The sequence below is a fragment of the Pinus tabuliformis genome, chromosome 5_1 (genome assembly GCF_031772625.1).
Source record: "Pinus tabuliformis cultivar Carrire ecotype Pingquan chromosome 5_1, CPIR1, whole genome shotgun sequence".
In the NCBI taxonomy this organism is placed as follows: domain Eukaryota; kingdom Viridiplantae; phylum Streptophyta; class Pinopsida; order Pinales; family Pinaceae; genus Pinus; species Pinus tabuliformis.
Window position 1 is genome coordinate 87822775 of NC_142305.1, and position 27451 is coordinate 87850225.

Consider the following 27451-nt stretch of genomic DNA (forward strand, 5'->3'; position numbering starts at 1 on the left):
ATCAACTGCCCTCCCCTCGTCCTCTATCCCTTTGTCCTGCCCTCTTGGTTCCCCCCTTTCCTCTTTCTCCCCCACCCCTCCCACGCTTTCTACATCACTTTCACTTCCTCCACCTGCATCTATCTCTGGTCTCCCCTCCATTGGGTATATGACCCGATCTAAGACTAAGAGTCAGGCATCGGACCATTTCAAGCTCGACCTCGTCCCCTCCCCTATTCCGCTTAAGATCCTGTGTGGTCGACCTTCCTCTCTTACGAAAGCACAAAGCCTGGTTGGAGATGAGATTGCATCCAGTAGACAGGCTACCATCCTTGAGGTACTTAGAAAAATATATGCCCCCATAGCGCCCACCCCATGACGATTGTCTCATTTAACTATAGAGGGCTAGCTAGGCCCGATAAAAAATTAGCACTTTGCCGGTTACTTGCTGCCAACCCTTTATATATCATATTCTTACAAGAAAATCTTGGACCTGATGATGCCATATCTCACACCCTTGGAACAATGCTACCTAGATGGGCATTTACTTGTCTTGATGCCCATGGCAGATCTGGGGTTATAGCAATGGGATACAATTCATGCTCCATAAAACTACTCAACTGTTGGGGAGGGTCTGGGCACATCAGAGTAGATATAGACTCAGCAGATCTAGGTATGGATTTTTGAATCTTAAACATTTATGGACCATGTCACCACAGGCCTAATTTCTGGGACAAATTACTGGGATCTGACATTTTACAAATGGACATTATCATTTTGGGTGGAGATATTAACTTCTCAATCGGCCACTATGAATCCTGGGGTCATCAAGCACAAAGAGATCCTCTTTCGGAATACTTTGAAACTACTTTTGAATCCCACCATCTGATAGACATCCCCTCTACAAAGATCCAAGCAACCTGGAGGAACAATAGGACAGGGGATGATAACTTGGCTCATAGATTAGATCATTTTTTGGTCAAGGAGAATTTATTGGAATATGGCTACAATATCAAACAATGGGTGGGATCGGGAGGTATCTCCTATCACCTACCAATATACATCGAAATAGATGGGGGTCAGGCTAAACCCAAAGGTCCATATAAATTTTTCTTAGCTTGGCTGAAGGAAGCCTCTTACATTCGTATGGTCACAGACTTTTGGATGTCCAACCCACCTGGGGCTGGGGGGAACATTATAAATAGTTTCGTGCAAAATCTCTTGAAGCTGAAGAAGCTGTCCAAAATTTGGGCGCACAATAAAAGAATCTTGGATGATCAATCCCTAAGGTAGATCGAAGCTGACATAACAGCATTTGAAAACAATCATGGAGGGATATACAGATCAAATGAACATAAGGATAGGATCTCCTCACTTTACATAGCCAAAGGAAAAATTATTAAGGACCGTGTAGAAGTCTAGAGACTGAGAAGTAGGGCGATTTGGATGCAGGAAGGGGATGATAATACTAAGTTCTATCAAAAATATACCAATGGGAGGAAGGCTATTAACACAATCTGGTAGCTAAATGATGATCATGGACATTCTGTCAACACCTTCTCGCATCTGGCATAATTGGCAACCTCATATTTCAAAAAAATCTACAATGCTCCTTGGGAAGTAAACCTGGCTGAAATTATTCAAGTGGCACAGCTCTTCCCACGATTTGTGGATCAAGAGGAGGAAAGGGAACTAACAAAGGAAATCTCTCTAGGAGAGCTGGAAACCACTCTTAAGTGGTTCAAAAAAGATAGAAGCCCTGGGCCAGATGGATGGACAATTGAGTTCTTCTTGGTTTTCTTTGAGACTCTTGGCACAAACCTCCTAAAAGTCATAGAGGATACCAGGATAAATGGAAAGCTGGTTGCTTCTCTCACCTCTACTTTTATTGCGCTCATCCCCAAATCAGACAACCCAACCTCATATGATGAATATAAGCCTATTTCGCTGTGTAACTACATATACAATATCATAGCGAAGATTATTGCAAATCGAATGAGGTCCATACTTTCCAAGCATATTTCACCTAAACAATTTTCCTTCCTACAAGACCATCAGATTCATGAGGCAGTGCTCTTCATATCAAGAAATGCAAAGGTATGATCCTTAAAGTTGACCTCTCAAAGGCTTTCGACAGAGTAAACTGGTTATATATTAGAATCTTGTTAACTCATCTGGGTTTCCCATTCATGTTTATTAAATGGATCATAAGATGCATTACTAACATACCCTTCAGTGTCCTGGTTAATGGAAGCGAAACGCCCTTCTTTTATTCAGAAAGAGGTATTCGATAGGGTTGCCCTCTGTCACCATTACTCTTTCTCCTAATCATGGAAGGACTCAGTAGACTTATCAAAGAAGAACACAGAAGGGGCAAATTACAGGGAATTAAAATCACTGAAGACTGTATTCTCACACATCTACTTTTTGTGGATGATGTCTTGATTTTTCTAAATGAAGTCATTGGGGATTTGTCAATCATGAAAGCTACTTTCTCATTATTTCAAGTGGCTACAGGGATGACTATCAATGATTCAAAATATACTTTGACAACAACAGGATGCACACAACATGAGACCCATTTTACATTGAAAAGATTTCGTTTTACCCCTCTGAGACTGGAGGAGGGTCTAAAATACCTGGGATACATGCTAAAACCCTTGGATTACAAAATTGCTCACTAAACTTGGCTCATTGCTAAAATGGAGAAGAGGCTTAACACCTGGTACTTCAAATATCTTTCTAGGGCTCGCAGACTTACGCTCATAAAAAGTGTACTAGAGGCCACTCCGGTCTACTGGATGTCACTAGCTTGGATCCCCAGAGGAATCCTAGCTAGGACACAAGCTCTTTGTTGCAGATTCCTTTGGAAGGGTAGTCATTCGGGAAATATTTTCGCCTCGGTAAAATGGGATGCTCTAAATCTACCAAAAAATGTGGGGCTTGGGGCATTAAGAAGCTAGAGGACTTCTCCTCCACTCTAGTTGCAAAAATCGGATGGCAACTCATTGCTTCATCTAGTCTCTAGACTAAGGTGATTGTCTCTAGATACATTACCCTGTTACAGATTATGGACTGGATTAGAAGGCCCCAAAGACTCACTACAAGGATATCGATCATATGGAAGGTTGTGATTAAAGCATTGGATCCCATCAGAGCTGGTCTTACCTGGAAAATTCAATTAGGTTCGGTAGAAAGGGTGGGAATTGACGCTTGGATTAGCTGTGGAAATATGCATAGTGTTATAGACATTTTTGTGCCTTACAGCATGAAGCATGAAATGTCGATAATCTGAGGGATCCAAAGTCCCTAAACATGTTGTTCCTACCCCAACAGGAACAAGGTCAGCAAACCATAGCACTGAAAATCAGTTCTCCACCTGAAAACACTCAAAAACAAGCTGTTTCTGGATCATGTCAGCTGCTCCACTGAGCATCTGCGCTGAATGTCAACTGCTCCACTCTGTACCTGCGCTGAATGTCAAATCTAATGAAGGCTACCTGCGCTGGGCGAGATTGGCCAAGTGGCACAGTCATTCTGCAAGGTGTCAAATGCCCAGGAAGCTTCCAAACTGACACTTGGATCAGGGAATTCGCCTTGTGATGAGTAAGAGGATCTAGATCTCCAAGTGGAAGCAAGAAACTCCAAGTGGACTCAAGAACTGAAGTATAACTAAAGTGGGAGAGGACACTAGTCAGCTTCATGCCAGCCTCAAGCTGACTCATCCTTTCTCCAAATCTCCTATATATAGAGCTCTCTCATGAGGTCTAGGGAGGCGAGAATTTTGTGCAAGTAAGGAAGTGCTGTTGGTTTGTGTATAGAACTATTGGGTGATTGCTTTGAAGGAGGTGAAGAGGAGATTTCTTTCTGCTGGGAGGTGTTGCTGGATTGGGCCTATTATGGTTGTAACACTCTCAGAACTTTACTTCTTCCATTAATAAAGTATTTGAGATTCTTCTATATGCATGTGTCTCTATGGTGAATTGATGCTTGTATATTTGGTTTATTCTAATCCTTGAATCAGTTATGGATGTATGCTTCTTGTAGTTTCCTCTCTTTGTGCTTTTACAGGATCTTTGTGTAGCTGGGCCGGTGAAAGAGCAAGGAGCTAGGAGCAAGCAGCAAGAGGGAAGATTGGATCAACCATTAGCGGAAGATAACGGTTAGTGGATCCCTTTTCTCTTCTCTCTCTCATCTCATAAAGAAGTAATCTTGAATAGCTTTGTATTCAGTTGTTGCTGAGGTACTATCACCCTTAGAGTGGGATAGGGTCATTCTGTATTGGATACTTTTCCCAACAACAAATTGGCGACTCCACTGGGGAGAATAAGGATGACACCATCCAGATTCTTTTCATCAACACAGATTCTGATGAGCATCAGGGCAATGCGCCCATTCCTTTATCGCAGGAAGGAACATCGTCAGGATCGTATCCGGCCGTGTATTCGGTCCCACCACCAAGCAACCTGATTGTGTCCTTTGATTGGAACCAACTAGGCAGACCCCGGTTACCAGCCAGTATACCATTTAGAATCATAGTCCAAATTTACAGAATGGTAATGGCTGGAACTATCATTGATGAAGGGGCATCTGTGAGTATCCTTTCCTCTATTGCTTGGAAAGCACTGGGTTCCCCAGAGCTTTTACCTGAGATAAGAAATCTCTCGGGTTTTGATAAAGGAACCAGTCGACCGTTAGGGATCCTCCCCAATGTGCCTGTTACATTGAAAGGGAAGACCGTTCAAATGAACGTGATGGTCGTTCAAGGACCCTTGGATTATAACCTACTCCTTGGATGAGACTATATATATTGCATGGGAGCTATAGTCTCCTCACTCTTTAGAGTAATGTGTTTTCCACACGAAGGAAGAATGGTCAAGCTCGTAGACCAACTTTCATTTCCGGGATCACGCATCGCAAATAGTCACATACCAAACCTCAATGGTCTATTCACCCAAGAAATGTCTCCACCCCCAGTCCTCCTTCCCGATGAGTGCGAGTGATTCGGAAAGATGGGACTGGAACCCAGGGGGCATGCATCCTGGTCTGCTTCGGGCAGAGGAAACCTTGGGTATAAGGTAGAATTTCCGCGGGAGAATATGACTAGTCTGTACCCCGTCCGTGGATGGAAGAGGGGTTGTTCTAGAACAAGATTCTTTTGTCAAGGTTATGTGTTTGACGGAACAGGGTCATTCACCATTGTTTACTTCGGTAGACAGTGCCGAGGAGATGTTTTCGTTTGATGGTGTTAACAAAACAATCTTTGGGTAACCAGAAAGAGGCAAGCCTCACCCTTCAAAACAAATGTTTTATCGGATAAGTAGGGGCAGCCTTGAAATTATACCTTACACCTGGGGGCATGCAACCTTTTGGAGTGCAAGCAAGGGACGACTATTTATTTTTTAAATTTTTAGGTCCTCCCTTTAAACCTGTAGGTCTAACCCTTTAAACTTGTAGGATTAGCCGTTTCCAAACTTGCATAAAGAAAGGATATGAGGAGCATAGCTTCGTGAGATAAAGCTCCATAAAAAATAGCTATCTCACAGGAGACATTCTTATCTTATGACTGGTATAATCGAGCAGTTTTACCGCGGAATTTATGCTCGTTAAAAAAATAGAAAAGCGAGATCCGAGCAGTTTTAGCATCATAGTTCATGCTCGTTAAAAAATAAACATAAGCTTTTGAGCAGTGTTTTGGCGCATTCAAGCTCTTTAAAAAATGAACCCAGTACCGATAAATAACCATTGTGATCGTAAATTTATTAGCCATAAAAGCCTTGGTCGTGTTTGCACCCGCCACCTCCATTTCATTTGGCCAATCGTTCACCTCCATATGATTGTTTACCCATTTTGAGGAACAGCTGCGAAGAGTGATTTCACTTAGCCATCCTTGTGACACTGTCGTGATTGGAAAATTCCAACCTGTACCTGGAATCCGCTGCTTATCACTCGTTCCTCAAAAGATGAGTCTTCTTTGAGCTCTTTTCTCCTGACTCTTAAAATATGAAAAGTTTGCCGAGTCTTGGCCTTCCAGCTTGTAAAAGTGACCGGAAGAGCTATCCCTCCTCTAGATTTTAATCTTTTTGGACCTGAGGGATTATTGCACAAAAAGGTCGAGCGCTTGTTTTATTCGGCTCGTTAAAGTTATCGAAAACTCATCCCTTCTGTATTGTTTTATACTTTTTCGGACTTAAGGGATTAGATGACGAAAAAGGAATTTTGGAGTTAACTTTCTGTACCTTTTCAGACTCTCTAAAAATGAAAAGGACCGAGTTTTCCTTGTCGTTAGACTTGTTAAAATGATTAAATAGCGACAAACTTGTCTTTAGACGAGAACGAGTTTCCCTATCGCTAGGCTCGTTAAAACATAGCGATGGGCTTGCCCGAAGGGCAGGTTATAGAACAAGCATATGTTATCCTCCTCAAGCTTGACAAAAATAAAGAGGTACTGGTCAGAAATGACTGGGGAAAAATTGGGAGAACCTCAAAGCTTTAATGGTAGCAAGTCGCTCTTGAACATGACACTTTGTCCTCCGTATCACATCGGGTTGGGTTGTTTCATTCACCGGTCTCATCACCATGGTCCTCGCCAAACCATCCACATTTGGGGTAATGCTACCGATCCATCACATCAGTGTCGTTATATGTTCAAGAGATGTGTTCAGAAAGAGTCAACCGTGTCCCATCCACTGCCATACATTATCCTTCATCCACCCATGATCGCCACCCTGAATCATATTTCACAGATTGTTTTCACCTCCACTAAAATCATTAGCTCCGTTCCGTGTCACTGATGTGGGATTCATTAAGGCCCTCCTTTGATGGATCGCTTCTTGTCGACTTCAGCTCATTATCCAAGAAGTTGATCTAGGAACAAACCCCCCAGTACTTTGAAGCTTGCATGCCTCAATGGCAAGTTTCTCACTTCCGGCGATAGGTATACATCAATGACCTTCGACCAGAAGATTTTGCGTGGTGTTCGACGCCAAGTCCTTTATTCACACCACGTGAATTGTACTGCAGTACCTTGAGGGTCATTGTCATTATTGGTGATTCCTCTCGCGCTTGTTAACGGTTTACATTATTGACCGGTAATCAAGCGATGTCTTTCCATGTTCGACTTCAGCGCAATTCTCACATGGATCGACTTGTACTTAGAGTGAAGATCGAACGAGTTTGAAGACCCCGGATCTAGTTTCATTCGTCCGGGCTGCGGTATATATTCAGGATATAAAGACATTTGTTATGTACATCATTGCAGCAGATGATCATCCTACTCAAAGGATGATAATTTCAGCAGAGAATTATCAGTCTACCATCAGACGATCGTCTGTTCTATGTACCAAAATGAATTTATAAAGCTGAGCATGGGAATGCCCGCCTCAGCTAGATCATGAAAGCAGAATGAAAAAATAATGTATTGTATTTTATTTTATTACAGGGCACCTCTCAGCGATTGAATGAACTTCGGATCCTCCTGATAAAGCATTTCACCCGATAAACGACCTCATACTTTAGGGGGCAACTGTTATAGACATTTTTGTGCCTTACAGCATGAAGCATGAAATGTCGATAATCTGAGGATCCAAAGTCCCTAAACATGTTGTTCCTACCCCTAGAGGAACAAGGTCAGCAAACCACAGCACTGAAAATCAGTTCTCCACCTGAAAACACTCAAAAACAAGCTGTTTCTGGATCATGTCAGCTGCTCCACTGAGCATCTGCGCTGAATGTCAACTGCTCCACTCTGTACCTGCGCTGAATGTCAAATCTAATGAAGGCTACCTGCGCTGGGCGAGATTGGCCAAGTGGCACAGTCATTCTGCAAGGTGTCAAATGCCCAGGAAGCTTCCAAAATGACACTTGGATCAGGGAATTCGCCTTGTGATGAGTAAGAGGATCTAGATCTCCAAGTGGAAGCAAGAAACTCCAAGTGGACTCAAGAACTGAAGTATAACTAAAGTGGGAGAGGACACTAGTCAGCTTCATGCCAGCCTCAAGCTGACTCATCCTTTCTCCAAATCTCCTATATATAGAGCTCTCTCATGAGGTCTAGGGAGGCGAGAATTTTGTGCAAGTAAGGAAGTGTTGTTGGTTTGTGTATAGAACTATTGGGTGATTGCTTTGAAGGAGGTGAAGAGGAGATTTCTTTCTGCTGGGAGGTGTTGCTGGATTGGGCCTATTATGGTTGTAACACTCTCAGAACTTTACTTCTTCCATTAATAAAGTATTTGAGATTCTTCTATATGCATGTGTCTCTATGGTGAATTGATGCTTGTATATTTGGTTTATTCTAATCCTTGAATCAATTATGGATGTATGCTTCTTGTAGTTTCCCCTCTTTGTGCTTTTACAGGATCTTTGTGTAGCTGGGCCGGTGAAAGAGCAAGGAGCTAGGAGCAAGCAGCAAGAGGGAAGATTGGATCAACCATTAGCGGAAGATAACGGTTAGTGGATCCCTTTTCTCTTCTCTCTCTCATCTCATAAAGAAGTAATCTTGAATAGCTTTGTATTCAGTTGTTGCTGAGGTACTATCACCCTTAGAGTGGGATAGGGTCATTCCGTATTGGATACTTTTCCCAACAACACATAGGCTATCAAATGATCTCATAAATCATCTTCATGCAACAAACATATCCCATCTGAACCTTATTGCGTATGCCGACCATACTACGTTCCTCCAACAAGCTTGGAAATCAGCCCACAGGCTGAACATTCCACATCAATGGATTCAATATTGGAATGACTATATTCGAGCTCTTACTGAAGCTCACAACTGAATAACCAAGGGAGAAGATGAGATTATCTAGGCTTTCTCAAAATCTGGGAGATATACTCCTAAGGAAGGATATCTTGTTCTGACTGAAGACCACATGCACCTGAAGCTTGGTGGAAAAGTCACTGGAAGCTCAAAGCCCCCCTAAGAAATAGGCTTCTCATGTGGACCATTCTAAGAAACAAAATACCCACAGGAGATAACCTCCTCAAGCGATCACAACACGAACCATTCTGGTGTTGTCTCTGCAAATGCTGCAATGAATCTATCTCACATTTATTTTTGGAAAGTTTTGCGGCAAAGAATCTCTGGAATACTATCTTACCTTCGGCTGCTCCTCACAATACTTGGGAGGGCGCATCTATCCTTGGGGCATGGAAGAACTAGTGCACCTTTGTCTCCCCTGCCAGGCTACATAATATGCCTCTTCTTATCTGTTGGGCCCTTTGGATCCCCCGGAACAGACTCACCTTCTGGAATGACTCCCCTCACTATCCGTCCATTGTTGCGTTGGTTGATTACTCCCTCAACCCCAAAGATGCACCACCCCCTCAACCGCACAGCATTATACCTGAGACGATTGATTATCAGAGGTCGTGGGCTTACTTTGAGAACGTTGCACAGGATAATGGGCGTGGCGAGGGTGCCATCGTTCATATTAATTCACATCACTCATACAGTATTATTATGGGATTTGGCAGAGGCACTAATAACTATGCTGAATTGTGTGCAACAAAATTTCTCATTCAATTTGCATTGGAGAAAAACTGTAGAGATCTACAAATATTTGGGGATTCAAAAGTTGTTTGTGATTGGCTAAATAAATATTCTAGATGCAATGCTTATACTTCAAGTCATATTCTGGACGAGGCACTGAAATTGATTACATCATTTGACTCTTTTACATGCCATCATATTTATAGGGAGCAGAACACAGTTGCTGACAGGCTATCCAAGGAGGATGCGAATAGGGATCCAGTCAACTGGTTGATCTGGGAACAACGTGATGTTACCATCGGCCATTTATGGATATCGATATATAAATTTAATTTTTGTTGATCTCACAGGAAGAATAGAATTCATATATATTTCATCTGTAAATATACATAGTTTCCTTTTTGACATTTTATCTACACACAGTGCTTGTTGAGAATGCAGCAAGATGATGGAGCTTAGTGGAAAGAAGTCGCCTTCACTAAGTGGGTCCGCAGGGTATTTTTGGCGCAAAGTCTATTTTTAGACATATGGATCATGGTCTATGAGTTGTAGGATGTTGTTTATGGATGATTGGTCATGTTGGGAAAAATAGATGGACTTCTATTTCTGGTTCACAGCGGAGTGATCAAAGTCTATGTTTAGATTGCCAGGCTAAAAATAGAAAAGTTAAATATTATTGTCTCATAATAATATTTAGACTATAAACATTATCTTATCCTTTTGGAGCACCTCAGTTTGAGCTACAGACGTGGCACATGAAGCTATCAGAAGCAAATACGCTTTTCTTATGAGTCAGTTGAGTTATTGCATGCATGACATCAGTTAGAACTCATGCATGTGAGTTCTGTGGAGTTGGATGTGGAGTTGATGGAGTTGTGTTCAGTTTGACTTGGTTAAACTAGTTGTAATGCGTCTAACTGCAAATAGACTAGTGATGAGTGATGTGAATTAATTGATTAAACTAATTCACTAATTATTAACTCATAATGCAACTGAAGAATACATCAGTTAACTCAGTGCATGTATAGTTTAGTGGAGACAGGTGTTAGAGGTTGAGATTTCTATCAGTTGTGACTATAGTTGTGCATGAGATCTTGCACAATCAAAGGATTGAGTATGCCCATGAGGATTGCACAGTATATGCCCAGTGAAATAGCCTGTGCTCACATGATTTTCAGGGTGAGTGATTTTCACTTGGTATTGTGCAATAGAGGTAGGCAAAAAAGTGGAGAAGATTTGAACCTGTGACTTGTTCAGATTTGAGCTAGTTTTGTGTGTAACAGGTGGAGATAGTGCTGGATACTTGTGAGGAGTATTGTACTATGTATTGTTACATGTTCTCAATCATTAATATACAGAGAGTGTGGGGTTTTCAGCTGTAATCTTTCCCCGGGTTACATACTGTGTTAATGTGTGCATGTGAATGATGTTTCATTGTTTTTAATGCTGCTAAATTGATGATCAACATAGAGGAGACTATGTATTATGCATGTATTCCACAATAGTGTATAATCGGGATAATATCTGTGAATAAGTGTTTATTATTCAAAATTTCTACATGGTATCGAAGCTGTTGATCATCAGATCTACTATTCAGAAAGTGTTTACATCTTATTTCTTTAGGCAGAGTCTGTAATCGGGCCAGGTAGCCTCTAGATTCATCCTTCCTTTGGAAGGTGAGATATGCGGTAAAATCCCATACAGTCAATCTCTGTATGAGAAATACCTTGTTCTCACGAATCTTAGATCAAAGGCAGTTGAGTTTGGAGCCAAAACAACTCTAATACCAAATGTAGGTTTTAACCCCGTATAGAAATTCCCTGCATACGAATTCTAAAAAACAAAAAATAAACAAGGCGAGAGCATAACACATAAAACACATATACACAAAGATTTTCCCCTGGATCCCAAAACCAGGACTACCAGCTTGAATTTTCATTATATTCCTTTCAATGTTACAATACATATTTATACATGCCGAAGCATCCAATACCATGGACCAAAAACCATCGCGTCCAAAACCATGGATCGAAAACCATTGCGTCCAAAACCATGGACCGAAAACCATCGCGTCGAAAAACATGTGCGAAAATCATGCACAAAACCATAGGTGGGTCCGCCCAACCTAACATAGAGTCCAAAACCAAAATTTTCCGGGATGCTACCCTGGACCCCATAAAGTGGGGTTACGGGTGCCCCTCAAACCCCCTGCGACCTCCCCCGCACTAACCCCCAGTTAACTACATGGGCTAGTCATGGAAAGAATATAACACAACCCAACAATTAATAATGAGGAGGTGCAAGTTTATAAAGATTTGAAGATTTCTATGGAAAAGTATGTATTGCATTCTAATTTTTATGCTTCAGATATGGCTAATGTGGATGTTGGTTTGGGATACCCTTGGATGGAATATGTGGGTACTATCAATATTAATGTGCAGAAGAAATTCCTGAAGCTTTGGTATAAAAAGAAGAAAATTACATTGTAGGATATTTCCATCAATGCACAGGTAGAGTCCAAGGAAGCTAAAGCAGAAGATGTTCCAGGGACTGAAAATGAGATGATGAGCCCTTGATGGTCGAAAACCAAACATAAACATCAAACTAGGTACGAGAAAAACAGGGTGAGTCCAAGGAGGATAAAGCATAAAATGTTACACGTACGGATACATTAGATGAGGAATCCATGGTTGAAGTAATATTGGAAGATAAGCAACAACAACAGATGCCACAACATGTACCAGATACCAATTAGGCTCCATTAGGTGGTGAATTAAAGAAAGATACACAATTGGTTAAAACTTCAGCATATCAACATCCACATGACCTTGCAAGAAAACAACCAACACGATGGCAAAAAATTAGCCACAAGGACAACAACCCCCACATGATAGATAGAGAGGGGTGACGATCCACCTACTACACATCAACACAGAAGAGCTGCAAGGGTCAACTTCCATCTCAAGCGAGCGAGGAAACGACTAGATTGAGGGTTCACCTTTCTCTTGGATGTCTAGATGCACGTGCATGGTACCAGTGGACTACTCTTTTGAGTAGATCTTATTATTTGTGTTCTTCTTATGTTTCTAGGACGAAACATGTTTAAGGGGGGGTGGAATGTAGTATACCTAAGGGGGATAGTATGGGGTACATAGGGAGGTATCCAAGGGAATAATTTAATAATGGGATGGGCCATAGTAATAAATAAAGTGGTTAACCCGTATCATGTAAGGGACCACAAGTAATTAGTAATAATGTAATAATCCCATTGTATTAGATAGATGGTATTGAGGGAACCATGGTAATGACCCATGATATTGTATGTATGAGGCCTATATAAAGGCGAGAGACTCCCCATTGAGAGATTTCAAGGAATATTGTATGAACAAGAATATGGCTTGTGGAGTGTTCTCCTTCCTTAAGGAGTGAATATATGGTGTTGCCATACCTTAAGGGTTTGATCAATTAAGATGCATTTCTATCTATTTCTATCTTGTTATTTCTGGGTATATTTTTATTCTCATATATTTTCAGATCAGATCTATGACAAATTTGCTTCCCCTTATCAGGTTTTGGCTCAGAATTAGAACATGCATAAGACTCTGAAGATTTTAGCTCGGTCACCAATGACTGCTTTGCGTGACACTCATTTTTGTTGTGAGTGGGACTCTTGTGGAAGTCACACCACTTTCCTATGTCTTTCTTCACATTCGTGGTGCCATTATTTGCTTGCATATTCGATGGGTTGTCCTAGGTCACTCCATGTTGGCTCTATCCTTTGTTCTGTCGTTTGGGGGTACTCTTTCCCTGCTTTTGATTCATAGATCGAAAGTCACATGTTTCGTTTAATTTTTTTGTTCAATATTAGTAGCATATCAATATATTGCACCAAGGGAGGAGATGTCGATGAACTCCATTTCTTCCTTAATGTATTTCTGTAGTCAACTATGATACTTGAGCACCAAATGTCGCTCAGAGTCTTTGATACCCATGTATGCAAAATATTTGTGAAATCATGCACATATAGGTCCCTTTGATGTCATAGTGTTGTCCATTGTATACACTTTTCCTCATATCTTCCCACAGGGTATTACTATTCCTTGGAAGTATCTTGAAAGAGATCCAAGAGGATGTGGTTATAAATAGAGAGGGTTCCTAAGCCCTATTCTCACAATAAGTTTCCCACCATTAGTTGACATGGGGGGAAGCCTTAAGCATTGAAAAAGTAATTCTCTCCCTATCAGAGGAACTATAGACCAAAAAATAACCTCCTATCAGATCCAACCATTTATCTATAATATCTGCATCTATTCGACCTTTAAATATAGGGATGTCAAAGTTAAATTATACCTTGAAGGGGGTGGCACCTCCGAAATGACTGTTGGATGAATATGTGTCATCGGTGGGCTTCCGTCAAGGGATCTGGGAAAAGTTTCTCTCTTATATTTCTTTTTTCTGCTATGGGATGTCACTAGTGTCGGTGGGGATGGTCTTCCGAAGGCTTAACTAGCTCATGTATCAACTCCTTATACCCCAACCTCATTGGGGACATGCACAAAAAATGAAGAAAGATTAGACCACTCTGATACCACTGATCTTTATTTGTGAAGGAACAAAATTAAATATAGATATAAACAAAAATAGAGGGTTATAATGAAACAAAACTGCAACTCATTAATAACAAAGTACTGAAAACTATTTACGTGCAGAATGGAAATAAACTAGATCGGGTGATGGTAGCTTACCTATGAGAAGAGATGTTGCGACTACATGCCTTTTGAACCACATTGCAATGAGACTCAGATGTATTTTTATTATCGAGAAATAGTGGAAAACCCTAAATGTCCAAAAACCTAACCATAGGTGATGAAGCACCAAACATTTGTGAGCCCCATTGGGATTAGTCGGTACATCAACTTCTTGGGCTCGTAACTTTGAAATACGATCTCCATTTAATGTGTATGATACCTTGATAGGAATATCTATCTAAGGATAACAACTTTTGATTACAGACTGCTACCTAGAACTATGGATGATCCGAATGGATCCATAAATAGAAGTGGCCTTGAAAATATCTCAAAAATCTAAGTCCTCAAATGGAAGGGAAACTAGGACCCAATCATAGCTCTTATCGCCTTGATTATAATGGTGCAAATGACACTCAAATCTGATTTCGTATGCTCAAGTTATAGATGGTCAAAGTTATGGTCAATCTTGGCCAAGTGACAGTCACTAATGACGCAACAATTTGGTAGAGTCACGGTGCATGGAAAACGGTCGTTGGAATGGGATAATTTTTTGCCTCTTTAATTTGTCTAATATCCCTTTTTTATGGCGGAAAAAAATTACTTACATGGTTCAATATATATATATATATATATATATATATATATATATATATATATATATATATATATATATTTTTGAGGTGGTGGCGAGTTGCCAACCTCGCCATCCCCAAATGGTCTAACAATACACAAGATATATATATATATATATATATATATATATATATATATATATATATATATATATATATATATATATAACGTCGTAATGGGTGGGCGGGCTGCCAACCATCAAACCCACCTGATTCGACACCTGTCGCCAACATATGTGTTATGGGACTGGCATGGATCAAACCAGCCTGACCCACATGGGCTAGCCCACCAATCGAGTAGTCCCGAATTCCATTTGAAGCACATTACGTTACAACGAAAAATTGTGCGCTATGTTTATAAAACGTCCAAGCTAAAACGAGAAACGATAGGTTTTGAATCGGGTCTGCCCCCAACCGAATTCCAATCTTGTCAACTATTACCAATGAGCTAAGGCTCCTACCTTGTTAACTCCACCACGCCAATATGTATTTAAACTCAATCAAATGCATTTGACTTAGACCGAAGAAGGGAAAATGACAAAACCAAGAGCGACTAGGGGAGTGAAACCATCATTAAGGGAATCTCCAAGATGCTGAAAAGATTCATTTAGAGGGCCAGAGGTGCTAGTGTCAGAATTTGACAAGTTTATAATCGATTTTTCAAGTTTTCTCACAAAGAATCCAACAGTGCAATGTTTTTTTCTAGCCAAGGTCGCCATTTTTAGGTCCTCATCCAAATTGGAGGTATAAGGATCATTTTTGTAAAGTTGCTTGTAACTAATTTCTTTGCTTCCACTTAATAAAAGAATGCATCCCACACTTTGAGCAGGGCCTAGAGACATAGACCACATTGGGTGAAATCCATAATCAAATATTTTGGGTGCCTTTGATCTCATGGTTGCTTTATGATTTTTACTTCTTTTTCATGTATTAAGTTACTTGGTTAATATGCTCTTTTATATGTAATTCTATATGCATCCTTGAAGTTAAAATATTTGGATCAAGTTTGGTATCAGACAAGGTCTTCTCGATTCGATTTGCATGAGTGAATGCTAAACAGGAACAAGATTCAAAGAGGAGAATGAAAACAAAAATCCTTTGATCCCAAAGCGGGGTGTGCACCACGAAGACGAAACATGGTAGATGAGGAAGCTCGAATGGAGGAAGAGTGAAATTATCACAAGATCTTTTTCACCATGTTAGAGAAAGTTGACAAGTTGTTTGGAGAGTATGAGAAGACCATCAAGCTTGAGAAGAATCGGATCAATGACCATGCATCAGTAAATCATGAAGGTGGAAGAGGAGATCCTCCTGAACTGCCCTCTCCATCCTCTAGTGACAGTTCTTCTTCTTCTTCTTCTCATCATTCTAACAGGCATCATAGGAATACATTTAAGAAGCCATTTTTAAAGCTAGATATTAAGTTTGATTTTCCCACATATAATGGAGAATGTAATGCAGAGAAACTAAACAGTTGGATTAGACAAGTCGAGGTTTATTTCCAAATTCAACATATCGAGGAAGATGAGTGGCACCGCTCTTGTCTGGTTAGAGAAAAAGTTGCAAAAGGTAGAAAAAAACGTGGGTAATCTCCTTTCTTCTTGGTCCAATTTTGTTTCTACATTAAAAGATCAATTTAATCCTTTGGGTTTTGATAAAAGGCTTTAATGGAATGGCAATATTTAAGGCAACGAAAGGGTCAAAATGTACAAAGCTTCACATAAGAGTTTAGAAAACAAGCATTGGATTCGGAAATTTCACTTGATTCACTAAAAACCGTAACGAAGTATATTGGTGCTTTACATAGTTACATAAGACATTCTTTGTTATTATTTGAGCTTACTACTATTGATGCGACCAGTGTGAAGGCCATTCACCTTGAAATCAGGGGTAAGAATGATAAAGAAGAGAAACCAAATAAGTCATCTTTCAATCCTCATAATGGAAAGTTCAAAGGAAAAGTAAAGGGAAAGGACAAGAAGGTAGTTACAACTAAGAATGAGGAAGGAGCAAAGCCATCTTGCACACATTGCAAGAAGGAAGGCCATGATGATGAACATTGTTGGAAGTTGCATCCAGAGTTGAAACCAAAGATATTTCGTGGGAAGAACAAGGACAAGATGGTGGCAACCATGCAGCAGGACCTTGAATCTTATTTTGGTGATGAGACATTGATCACAACAATGGGCACACAAAGTACTCTTTCTCTTGATGCTAATGAAAATTTTAATCGTATGAAAGTACAAGTTCTTAAAATGATTCTCTTATTAATAAACCAAAGAGAATTGAATTTTTCCACATTAGAGTCGTAATGAAACATACTAAAGTGGGAACCTTGTTTGATCCAAGCTCACAAGAAAATTTGATTTCAGAATCCTTGGTTAAAAAGTTGGGATTAGAGACCAAGCCTCATCTGAAACCTTACCCTCTTGGTTGGGTGTGTGATAAAGAAAAATTACATGTAACCAAGCAATGTAGAGCTATATTTGTGATTGCATCCAAACTAGTAAATGAGGTTGATCTTGATGTTGTACCCTTGGATATCTATGGTATTGTATTGGGGAGTCCATTTTTGTATGATACGAAATAAATTTTCTTTTTTCATGAAAACAAGTATCATCTCACGAAAAATGAGGTGGAATACATTTTTAGAGCTCATCGTGCCAAAGTCAAAGCCAATATTGTAACTGTAGATCAAATGAAGAGATTGATTAATTCCAACATAGGGTGCTTGCTCATTGTTATACGAGATTTATGATTGCAAACAAAAGTATGTCCCCTAGGTCGTTCGCTAACCTAGAACAACAGAGAGACAAGGAACACAATGTTTTTCCTTAAAGTAAATAGATAACGGAGTGAGGCATACCTGGAATTGTTCACACACTTCACTCCTTCTTTAGCTTGGAAGCTCCAATTCCAGCTCTGAATGCCAAAATTAGAATGTTCACAGTGAGATAACACAATCCATGAAACTAAGAGATATATATTGTATCATCTAAATACTTCATTCAATAGATCAACATGGTATTGAAATATATGAAATAATAGCATCACATATAGGAAAACAGTGAATTATTTGCATTAACATAAATGGAAGGAGATTACAACCATAAGTAGCAGTTGATCTTGTAGAAGAGCTCCTCCAAGTGGTTAACTTGTCCTTTCCTGGTCATAGTATGCACCTCCAATCACCCTAAATGCATGAGATAATAACCACTCATTGCAACAACATAAGGGCGTAATCACTCTCCAAAAGCCAACCCCCAACCACATTGAAGGCTGAGGATATTTAGAGAAGTAGGGTAAGTTGGGAGTTGTTATCCAATTACCAATCTAAAGTTTGAGATCCACCTTTGATGGAGGGATAATATCAAAGGATAAGTGGTGAAAACTCCAAGGTAGGGTAGGATAGGATCTGAATGTTTTATCGAAGGTAAGTAGTTAAAACAACTTTTGGAAACTCCTAGAAGGGGAAGCTTCCAGAATCCCGCTCATTCTCCCGGATTTCTAGAACCAACGTAGGTGCAAAGGGGAGCAACCTGTTGGTGACCAACATGGGCCAAAGTGGAGCAACCTATAAGTAATCGCACCCCAGTAGGCATACAGGGAGTATTGGTCCTAAAACTATCTAAGATGATGTAGTTTAGGGATGAAATTATATGGGATGAAGGGAACAAGCTTAGGGATTTGTGCAAGATGGTGACAAGGGAAAAATAGGATGTTGATTGATCCCATTAGGAGGCTCACTGATTGGATGTGTCAAATGCCCTATAACACTCATGGTTGTGAGAACAAAAGGTGTCAAGACATCTGCAGCTTTCCAAGGTTGTGATCCCACTGATAAAAAGGAATTGTATGAAATTGTTTCTAACTATGATGGCCTTTTTCCGGAACCAAGTGGGTTGCCTCCAGAGCGTGAGATCCAACATGAGATTCACTTGTAGTAGGATGCTCCTTTACCCAACATTGGTATGTACAGGTTGTTAGCCATTGAGATGGAGGAGATAAAGAAGAAGGTGAAAGAATTGTTGAACCAAGGGGTCATAAGATCAATTTCTTTTGCATGTGACTCACCTGTCGTATTGGTGCCTAACAGGGATGGAACATTGAGGATGTGCGTGGATTATACAATAGTCAAAAAAATAATGGTGAAGAATCGGTACCCTCTCCCTCACATTGATGATTTGTTAGATCAATTGAAAAATGTTATCTATTTCAAAAAAATAATGGAGGTGGAATACAATGGTAATAGACAAGGAAGAACAAGTTATTTTTGGTTAAAATAATGAACTTCAATTTACCCAAAGGTTAAAAGTGAGGAATTCATCAAACCGTCAAACAGTGAAACATTTCACATGGGTCACACATTAGATGAATTAATCAATATAAGTTCAAAAGGATAAGTAATCAAACTGAGTGAGTCTAAAGTAATGAATCCGAATTTTGGGAAATATTTTACTTTAAGATTACCTCGCATGAAGAATAGAAGAAGGTATAGATAGGAGGTTTTTTATAAAGCATATATTCATCATTATCAATGGTCTCTGACATCGCTTCGATGCCAATGAGCCTGAACAGTACCCCGACAAAGTTGTCCTTAATTCCATACAAGCATTGCCCCAATGCCAATGAGCGTCCATAGCCCCGACAAGTTTACTTGTATTTCCCATGCTTCCCCTTTTGATCACCCTTTTGATAAGCACATTTGCGAGCTTAGTTTATGATGTACTTGAGTGAAAACGGTGCGATGGTAACATAAACTTATGCTAATGGATATAATGCTTCCATAATGTTGACTCCATATCCTTCCCCACAAATATCAACCTGGAGGCTTTGTTTTTAATAAAGTGGAGGGATGGGAGGGATCCATCAAGTTAAAATCAGGTCATTTCTTTCCTTGAAAAGATGAACTATATCACTTAGAAATGATGCATGTTCCTCCATGGAAAAGATTTAAAGCAAGAGGGCTTTAAGATTCCATAAAGATATACTCATTGAAGTAGACAAAGTAGAAATCTCCCATGTATGTCAACCAATATTGGGTGAGAAAATTAAATTACTTCCACATAAATCTTGACGATATCACCCAAAATCAAACCATAACAAATAACAAAAAGGAAAAAAAAAATCCAAACTGAAGCGAAAGAAACCAGCAAACTCCAAAATGATTAATATGTAAGTATGAATCTTATCATTATTAAATTTAAAAGTACATGTTAAAATAAATAAATCAAATGAGAATTTTTCCAAATAAAGAGAGTTGTTTCTTCAGTTTCATATGAAATTGGAATAGTTAAATTATGAGATTTTTTTTTTACCTCATTTTAACTCCAAAGTTTTACATGAGATTATGCATTTTTTATATTTAAAATGTAATTTTGAATCCAATATCTTCAAACACTTTTAAAATATTTGAAATATACAAATTACAAAACTCCATTAAATAATCTAATTTATATCAGTGTGAATTAGAGAACAACTCCATTAAATAATTTAGTTCACCTATTTTAATTAGAATTTATGTATATTTTAATTACCTAATATATACTATTTCAACTTATAGAACATTAAAATATTTTAATAATAATTTTTTAATACATCAATATCTATTGCAAATAATTATCAATCTATATATATATTTTAAGATATTTGTATTTCTAAAGATTTGATCCCTCTAGGAGAATGGTAGATCTGGATTTTAATATAAAATTATTATTTTAACATAGGATTATTTTTATTTTTATTCCAAACTTTACACCCAACACAAATTGATATAAAAATACTAATCTAAATTTTTTAATTGAACATAGATTTTTTTTACACAAGTTAAAATGTTTACAGTACAAAGACATTACAACATCTCTTGCATATTAGACTAAAACACTTTTAGTCACAATAAACATTTATCATATATTTAAATAATAAATGAATAAAAATAAAACCTTATCATTATTAAATCCAATCTTAAAATACACGTAGAAATAAATAATAAACCATTTTACCTTGAAATATCATATCTTATATCTTAAAGTACATGTTGAAATAAATAATAAACCTTTTTATCTTGGAATTTCATGGAATTTTGATCCAACACTATTATGGTACACCATAAGGCATATCCATATGGTCTTTTAGATTTGTCCTTATGTTCTTTCAGATTTGTCCTCCCACTATGGTCAAAGAAAACAATAAATATATAGAGGGGTTGTTTCTTTAGTTACATTGGAACCGTTTAACTATTAGATATTAAATTAAAAAGTATATGTTGAAATAAATAATTAAAGTGAGAAATTTAAGAAATGGAGAAAGAGAGATTGTTTTTTTAGTTATATATAAATTTAATTATTAGATATATTTTTTTCTACTGAATCTAATTATAAAAATTTGCATGAGATTGTATAATTTTTATATTTAAAATATATTTTAATGCAATGTATGTAGACTTTTTTGAAATATTCAAAATATATAAATTGCAACATCCAAATATGAAATTTTATCAGATTTGAAAAAAAATCAAACAAAAAAAATATATTACATGAAATTAAAAAATGCCTATTCACCCAACAACAAAAAAATGCTAAAATCTAATCATTATTTTTTTCAAAAAATCTCACAGTAGCAGTGTTTCAATACTGTTTTTCTATGTTGAAATAAATTAATTAACACCATCAAAAACTACCCAAAATCTTGAAACTGCCTAATTTTATTAAAATCTGGCTAAAAATTATGTAATTTTAATTTTAAAGAAAAATTGGAAACCTTGGAAGGCTTTAAAAAATTGAATATGAACGAAAGGTAACATAGACTTTTTCAGAAATCAAAACGGTTTAAAAGCCATGCCATGGAGGACCCTGAGTGGATGCCTGCCTTCCGTTGGAGATGGGGTAGTCCACCTCCATGAACCTGTCCTTAAATTATAAACAAGCGCTACTTCTGGTTCTAGTTTGCCAATGTAACAGTTCCACCATGGTAAGAGGCAGAGGTGATCCCCTACCCCTATGCAATCAAAGCATTCTTGCATGCTGGGCAAAACGTTAATCCTAAAATCCTCCCACGGCGGTCTCCCACTCTCCTCCAACCTTATAGTCTTAAATTCCTCCCATATCGATTCAGGCACCCTTGCAATCTCCTTCCACGTCCAGGGCGATGAACCGATTGGGGCGCGGCGGTGGTCACTCTCAAACTCCCAAATACGAATCCCTTCTCTCATCGCTGCAACGACGAGTAGCCGCGACCCGCATGTGACAAGCCGAGGTGAGGAGAGCCGATCATTAAGCAGCTCTTCAGGGAAGGGCGCAAGGAGTAGAGGCACCGGCGTTTCTGCGTCTCTAGTAACATTTGACGGCATGCTGAAACCCACAATACCCAACGGTTCCTGAGGAAGGTGCCCTAAAATGTAGAACGCACCATCGCAATAAACCATACGGCGTTTGACTGTAAAATTCTGTACCTCGAAGAATCTCAAGTCAGGCGGAAGACATCCCGCGATATTCCATGTCATTTCACTGGAATCGTAGAGTTCCACTAAACACCCTGCCGCCCTGCCGGCTTGCCCCAACACCACCACTTTAAAAATGTTTTCCGGTTGCCCGTCGCCATCAACCACGATTGACTTATCGATAATGGTCGTTATCAATGACATGGGGGCAAGCTCGATGAAAGTCCCCGTATAAGGATTGCAAACGCGAATATCGGGGTGCACATACGTTCGTAGAAAGATCTTGAAGTTCACCCAGAGTAAGCCTGCCGCTGATGATCTACAGGTGACTTCAACATCGCCGACGCGGGGCCCTAGTTCCTCTGTTAGGAAACCAAGGGAGAAGCAGGGTTTCGATGTCCATTTGTAGAAGTCGAAAGCCAAACAAGGAATTTCCGCACTCGAAGAGCAGAGTAGCAAACATGGCTGCTGGTTTATGGGTGTCTCTGCCCATATACTGGTTAAGAAGTATTTAGATGAAAGGATAGCGTTCCATTTTTGGCACACTCTCCGATACCTGTAGACAAATTCCACGGGGAACCATGCAAATATACTCCTTTCCAAATCTTCAGGAAAATCGTTCCAGTCAAAATCAGCAGCTTCCCTTTCCATTTTTGTTTTGCTGCAACCTTGTGAGAACTGAATCAAATGTAGATAAATGCTTTGGTGGACTTTTCGAACTAGCTAATGTGATTTATCTTGAGGGCAAAGTGAAAAAATCATACAATCTTTAAGAATAAATAGCAGAGATGCATCATAACCCTAGCCGACATCATAGCTCTAGCCGTTGAAAAACTAGCTGTTGAAAACTACCAGTTGGAGATAGTTAAATAGGTAAATAGAAATTTTAAAAAGTTAGAATGGTATTATTTAATATTTTAGTTCTTTTAAATATAGTTATAAATTAGTTGTTATGATAAATAATCTTAATAAGTTGTTAAGAAAGTTAAAATAAATTCTTTAATAAAAAGAGGATGGGAGATTATATAATAATAAAATAAAAATAGTTGTTATATAATTTTAATTAATAATTAGTCTATAAGGTTAAGAGTAGGATTCAAAATATTCTAAAAGGGATAGGAAGAAACAGATAAGAGGATCATAAGGAGAGGGCCGGAATCCAACTCTTACTCAATTTCCAACCATCATCTCTGTTGATATTTTCGGCATTTCTTTCAATTTCGATCGCCTCCCGAAGCTTCCTATGGTGGAAATGATCAACCCTAGCAATGATTATGGAATCCTCAATACAAACATGGTGTTTCAATTTCTCCCCATGCTCAGCCAGTGCCGAAGAGCGGGAAAGATTGTGTCTTATATCTGCAGCGTGCTCATGGATCCTTTGGTTAATTAATTGACCCGTTTCTCCAATATAAGGAATACCGCAGGAGCATGGAACTAGGTAACCTCCTTTCATGTCATTCGGGTTGATAGGGTCCTTAACCGAACCAAGAGAATTTCTAATGGTCCTCAGAGGTTTGAACGAAGGGGAAACATTATTCCTTCTAATGATATGGGTAATCCTATCTGTGGTCCCTTGAATAAACAGGAGACGGACCTTCGAGATAGGATCAACAAAAGGTCCTTTACAGGCTCTTTGAAAGGTCTTGAGGCTATGAGTTTTGTTGTACCCATTAATTTTAAAAAGTTCAAGGAGATGAGATTGCTCCTGCTCTAGGTGGTTTTCATCAGAGATTCTCAGACCCCAGGTAGCCAAGGTGCTGAGAACACCAAATTTTTGAGTAGGAAAATGATGAGAGCTGGCATGAAGGTATTGTTCTGTGTGAGTTCTTTTGCGAAAAACTTGTTGAGAAATGAAACCATCATTCATTCCAGAGAGGAGAATGTCAAGGAAAGGAAATCATCCATCCACCTCAACTTCCATCATGAACTTGATGGATTCAGATTGGGAATTAAGGTGGTTCAGAAATAGATCCAACTTCTCACGACCATGGGGCCAAATGACGCAAGTGTCATCAACAAACCTCTTCCACTTCTTAGGGCAAAATTGAGCTGAGGATAAAGCCTTGGACTCAAAATCTTCCATAATAAGTTAGCAACAATAGGGGAAATAGGGGAACCCATCGCAACACCGCATGTTTTCTCATAGAATTCACCCTCGAAACTAACCCTAGGTTATGATGCATCATTGCTATTTATTCTTAAAGATTGTATGATTTTTTCACCTTGTCCTGAGGATGAACCACATTAGTTGGTTCGAAACGTTGACCAAATCTTAATGATGTCATTAATCTAAAAGACATTTATCTACAATATGGATCTGAAAAGTCTCATATAAACCAAATTTAAGCGATGAGGAAGTTGCAATGAAATTGTTTTATGTATGGATGGTCATGACCGATACCCTTTGATCAAGCATTCACGTCTTTTAAGGCTAATTAAAATTGCTAATTATATATTTATTTAAGGTTAGATTATTGGAATAATAGACTATTTTTAGGTGGTCTTATAGATTATTTTTTAATCCGGTGGACTGTAAAATATCGTTCATTATTTTTAAGTGATCTAATAATTTATTATTTAATCCATTTGTAAACCTTAAAATGTTATTCATGTACTACTAATAATAATAGAGTCATCTTAATCTTTCACTTTCTTGAAGTGTTATAATCACAAAAAACAATTATAAAGAATTTAAGTGAAACATATAACTTTCTCATTGTCTCTTTAACTACTGTATCTAAAGTTTGTAGAATTCCATGTGTGAAGTTTCATTTTCACTAAATAAATATTATGGGAAAATTATAAAAAACATGTACTTAGTTTTTTTTTTAAATATGTTCATGTATAAATTAATTGTAAATGCATTAATTATTTGTAAGTGATCTCATAAACTATTTTTTAATATGATAAATGTTAAAATATTATTCATGCACTAATGATAATAATAATGGAGCCATCTTGATCCTTCACTTTTTTGAAGTGATATAATCGCTAAAAACAATTATAGGGAAGTTAAGTGAAACATATAACTTTCACATTGTTTCCTTCTCTACCGTGTCTAAAGTTTGTTGGATTCCATATGTGACGTTTCATTTTCACTAATGAACATTATGGGAAAATTATAAAAAATGTAATTAATTTTTTTTTTTAATATCGTTCATGTATTAATTATTTTTAAGTGATCTTATAAACTATTTTTTAATCTCATAGATGTTAAATATTATTCATGCAATAATAATAATAATAATCAAGTCATCTTAATTCTTCACTTTCTTGAAATGTTATAATCACTAAAAACAATGTCACTTTCTTGAAGTGTTATAATCACTAAAAACAATTATAAGGAAGTTAAGTGAAGCATACAACTTTAGCATTATTTTCTTGGCTACCGTGTCTAAAGTTTGGAAGATTCCATATGTGAAGCTTCATTTTTACTAAATGAAGATTATGGGAAAATTGTATTTTTTTTTTAATTAACATGAAGTAATAACAAATTATTATAAATAAATAATAAATATTCAAAATATGAAAAAAAATAAATAAATATATATATATATATATATATATATATATATATATAGAGAGAGAGAGAGAGAGAGAGAGAGAGAGAGAGAGAGAGAGAGAGGCTCCTTTCCTTCAGAGCATTAATAATTTGACAAAACTTACACCTCACATAACAAAATCTATAGTCAGAATAACATCTATCAAAATAGAGTGGCTAATTGAATATGGGAGGGTTTTTAGGCCGGGACCGTCTGCAGTCAAGCTCAAAAGATGCAGTATGGTTCCAGCTTCTCCCACCATAACGAACCCGCTTCTGTTGCACATCCCATAGCCCACCTCAGATTCTCTGACGAGCACGATCACATGCGACATTTTCTTGCTGAAGGTTTGTTTTTTAGCTAAGTTGTATTACGCCCACCACTATCGCCATTACATTTACAGCTATAGGAGCCCCATCACCCCTGTAGGCAGCTGACGCAAATCGGTTGTGACAGTTATGGAAGAATTAACAGATTATTCGGCGGATTTGTTGGAGGACATGCTTATCTGGACACAACCACATTCTTCTCTGGCCGGTTTCTTTTCCTTCGAAAACTAACTTTCCGAAGTCGTCGACGCTTTTCCCTCCATCTCCGACACCAAGGTCTCCTTTGTAACCCTCCCGAAAGATGCCCCGTCTCTGCCAGACCTCATCTCTCAGCCCTTATTGCCTTCCTCGCTTAGTTTCATGGACCTCCCACCAAACCCTAGCGATCAAACCCTCTCGGAGGTCTTGGTTTTGAATCTGCCATTGACTGATTCATGCAACCCTTTGGTGGACCACCTATCAGCTTCAAAATCTCCTGTGTCCGCCCCAATGACTCCTATAACCTCGTCCGCTCCTTAATCTAAAATGGATCCAAAAACCCTATAAGTCTTCAATATATTTCAAAAGATCAAAACTATCACATAAGGATAAAATCTTAAAAAGGCGAATAACACTATCGGGAGGCAAATGCATAGAGAAATCATTGAAAAATAGAGTACCAGTGGTTTAAAGCAACTTTGCATAGGAGCTGTCAGATCTGGCCAATCAACTGTCTATATCAGATTAGCGAATCACAATCGACGGTGGCAAAGGGAGGCTATTGGTGGAGACCACCGAAAATACACGATAGTGATCAGCGGGGTCAATGAGGACCATCGGTCAAGTGTGCATATCGACGGCCCACGTTGCATCGCAATATCGCATCGGAAAACCACACTGGAGCGATTACAATCGGCTTGGGGCAAGTGCGATATGTGATTACGATCGATCGCATCGGAACATTTCAATGGAGCGGGGCCGATAATAACTATGAATGCGATAGCCAGACCTGATAAAGATTATGAATGATATTTGATAACATTTCAAGTCCAGGAAACATGGTTTTCCTTTGTATTTTACATTTTTGTTAAATAAACGAAATGCAAAGGAAAAGGCGTCGATGCGATATTACAAACTCGAAAGGGTTTACCAATGCTGTTATATATGATTTCAAGTCTGATAAAGCCATTTTTCAGGGTCTTTCAATGTTTTTTATGTATTCTCAATAAAAAGGGAAATCACAATGTGAGCAGGATTTCAGGTGGGCCAAGGGCAGTAAGTGGTTTCGGTTGGGCCCCGCCCGATCCC

At 38.5% G+C, this 27451-nt stretch overlaps 1 protein-coding gene across 1 annotated transcript; it reads right to left on the reverse strand.

The window, feature by feature from the left end:
- Positions 1-21669: 21669 nt before the first annotated feature.
- On the reverse strand, positions 21670-22941 carry LOC149163585 (F-box only protein 6-like). Its single transcript, XM_089429186.1, has one exon. It carries the CDS (start codon positions 22939-22941, stop codon positions 21670-21672), a length of 1272 nt encoding a protein of 423 aa, XP_089285312.1.
- Positions 22942-27451: the final 4510 nt, after the last annotated feature.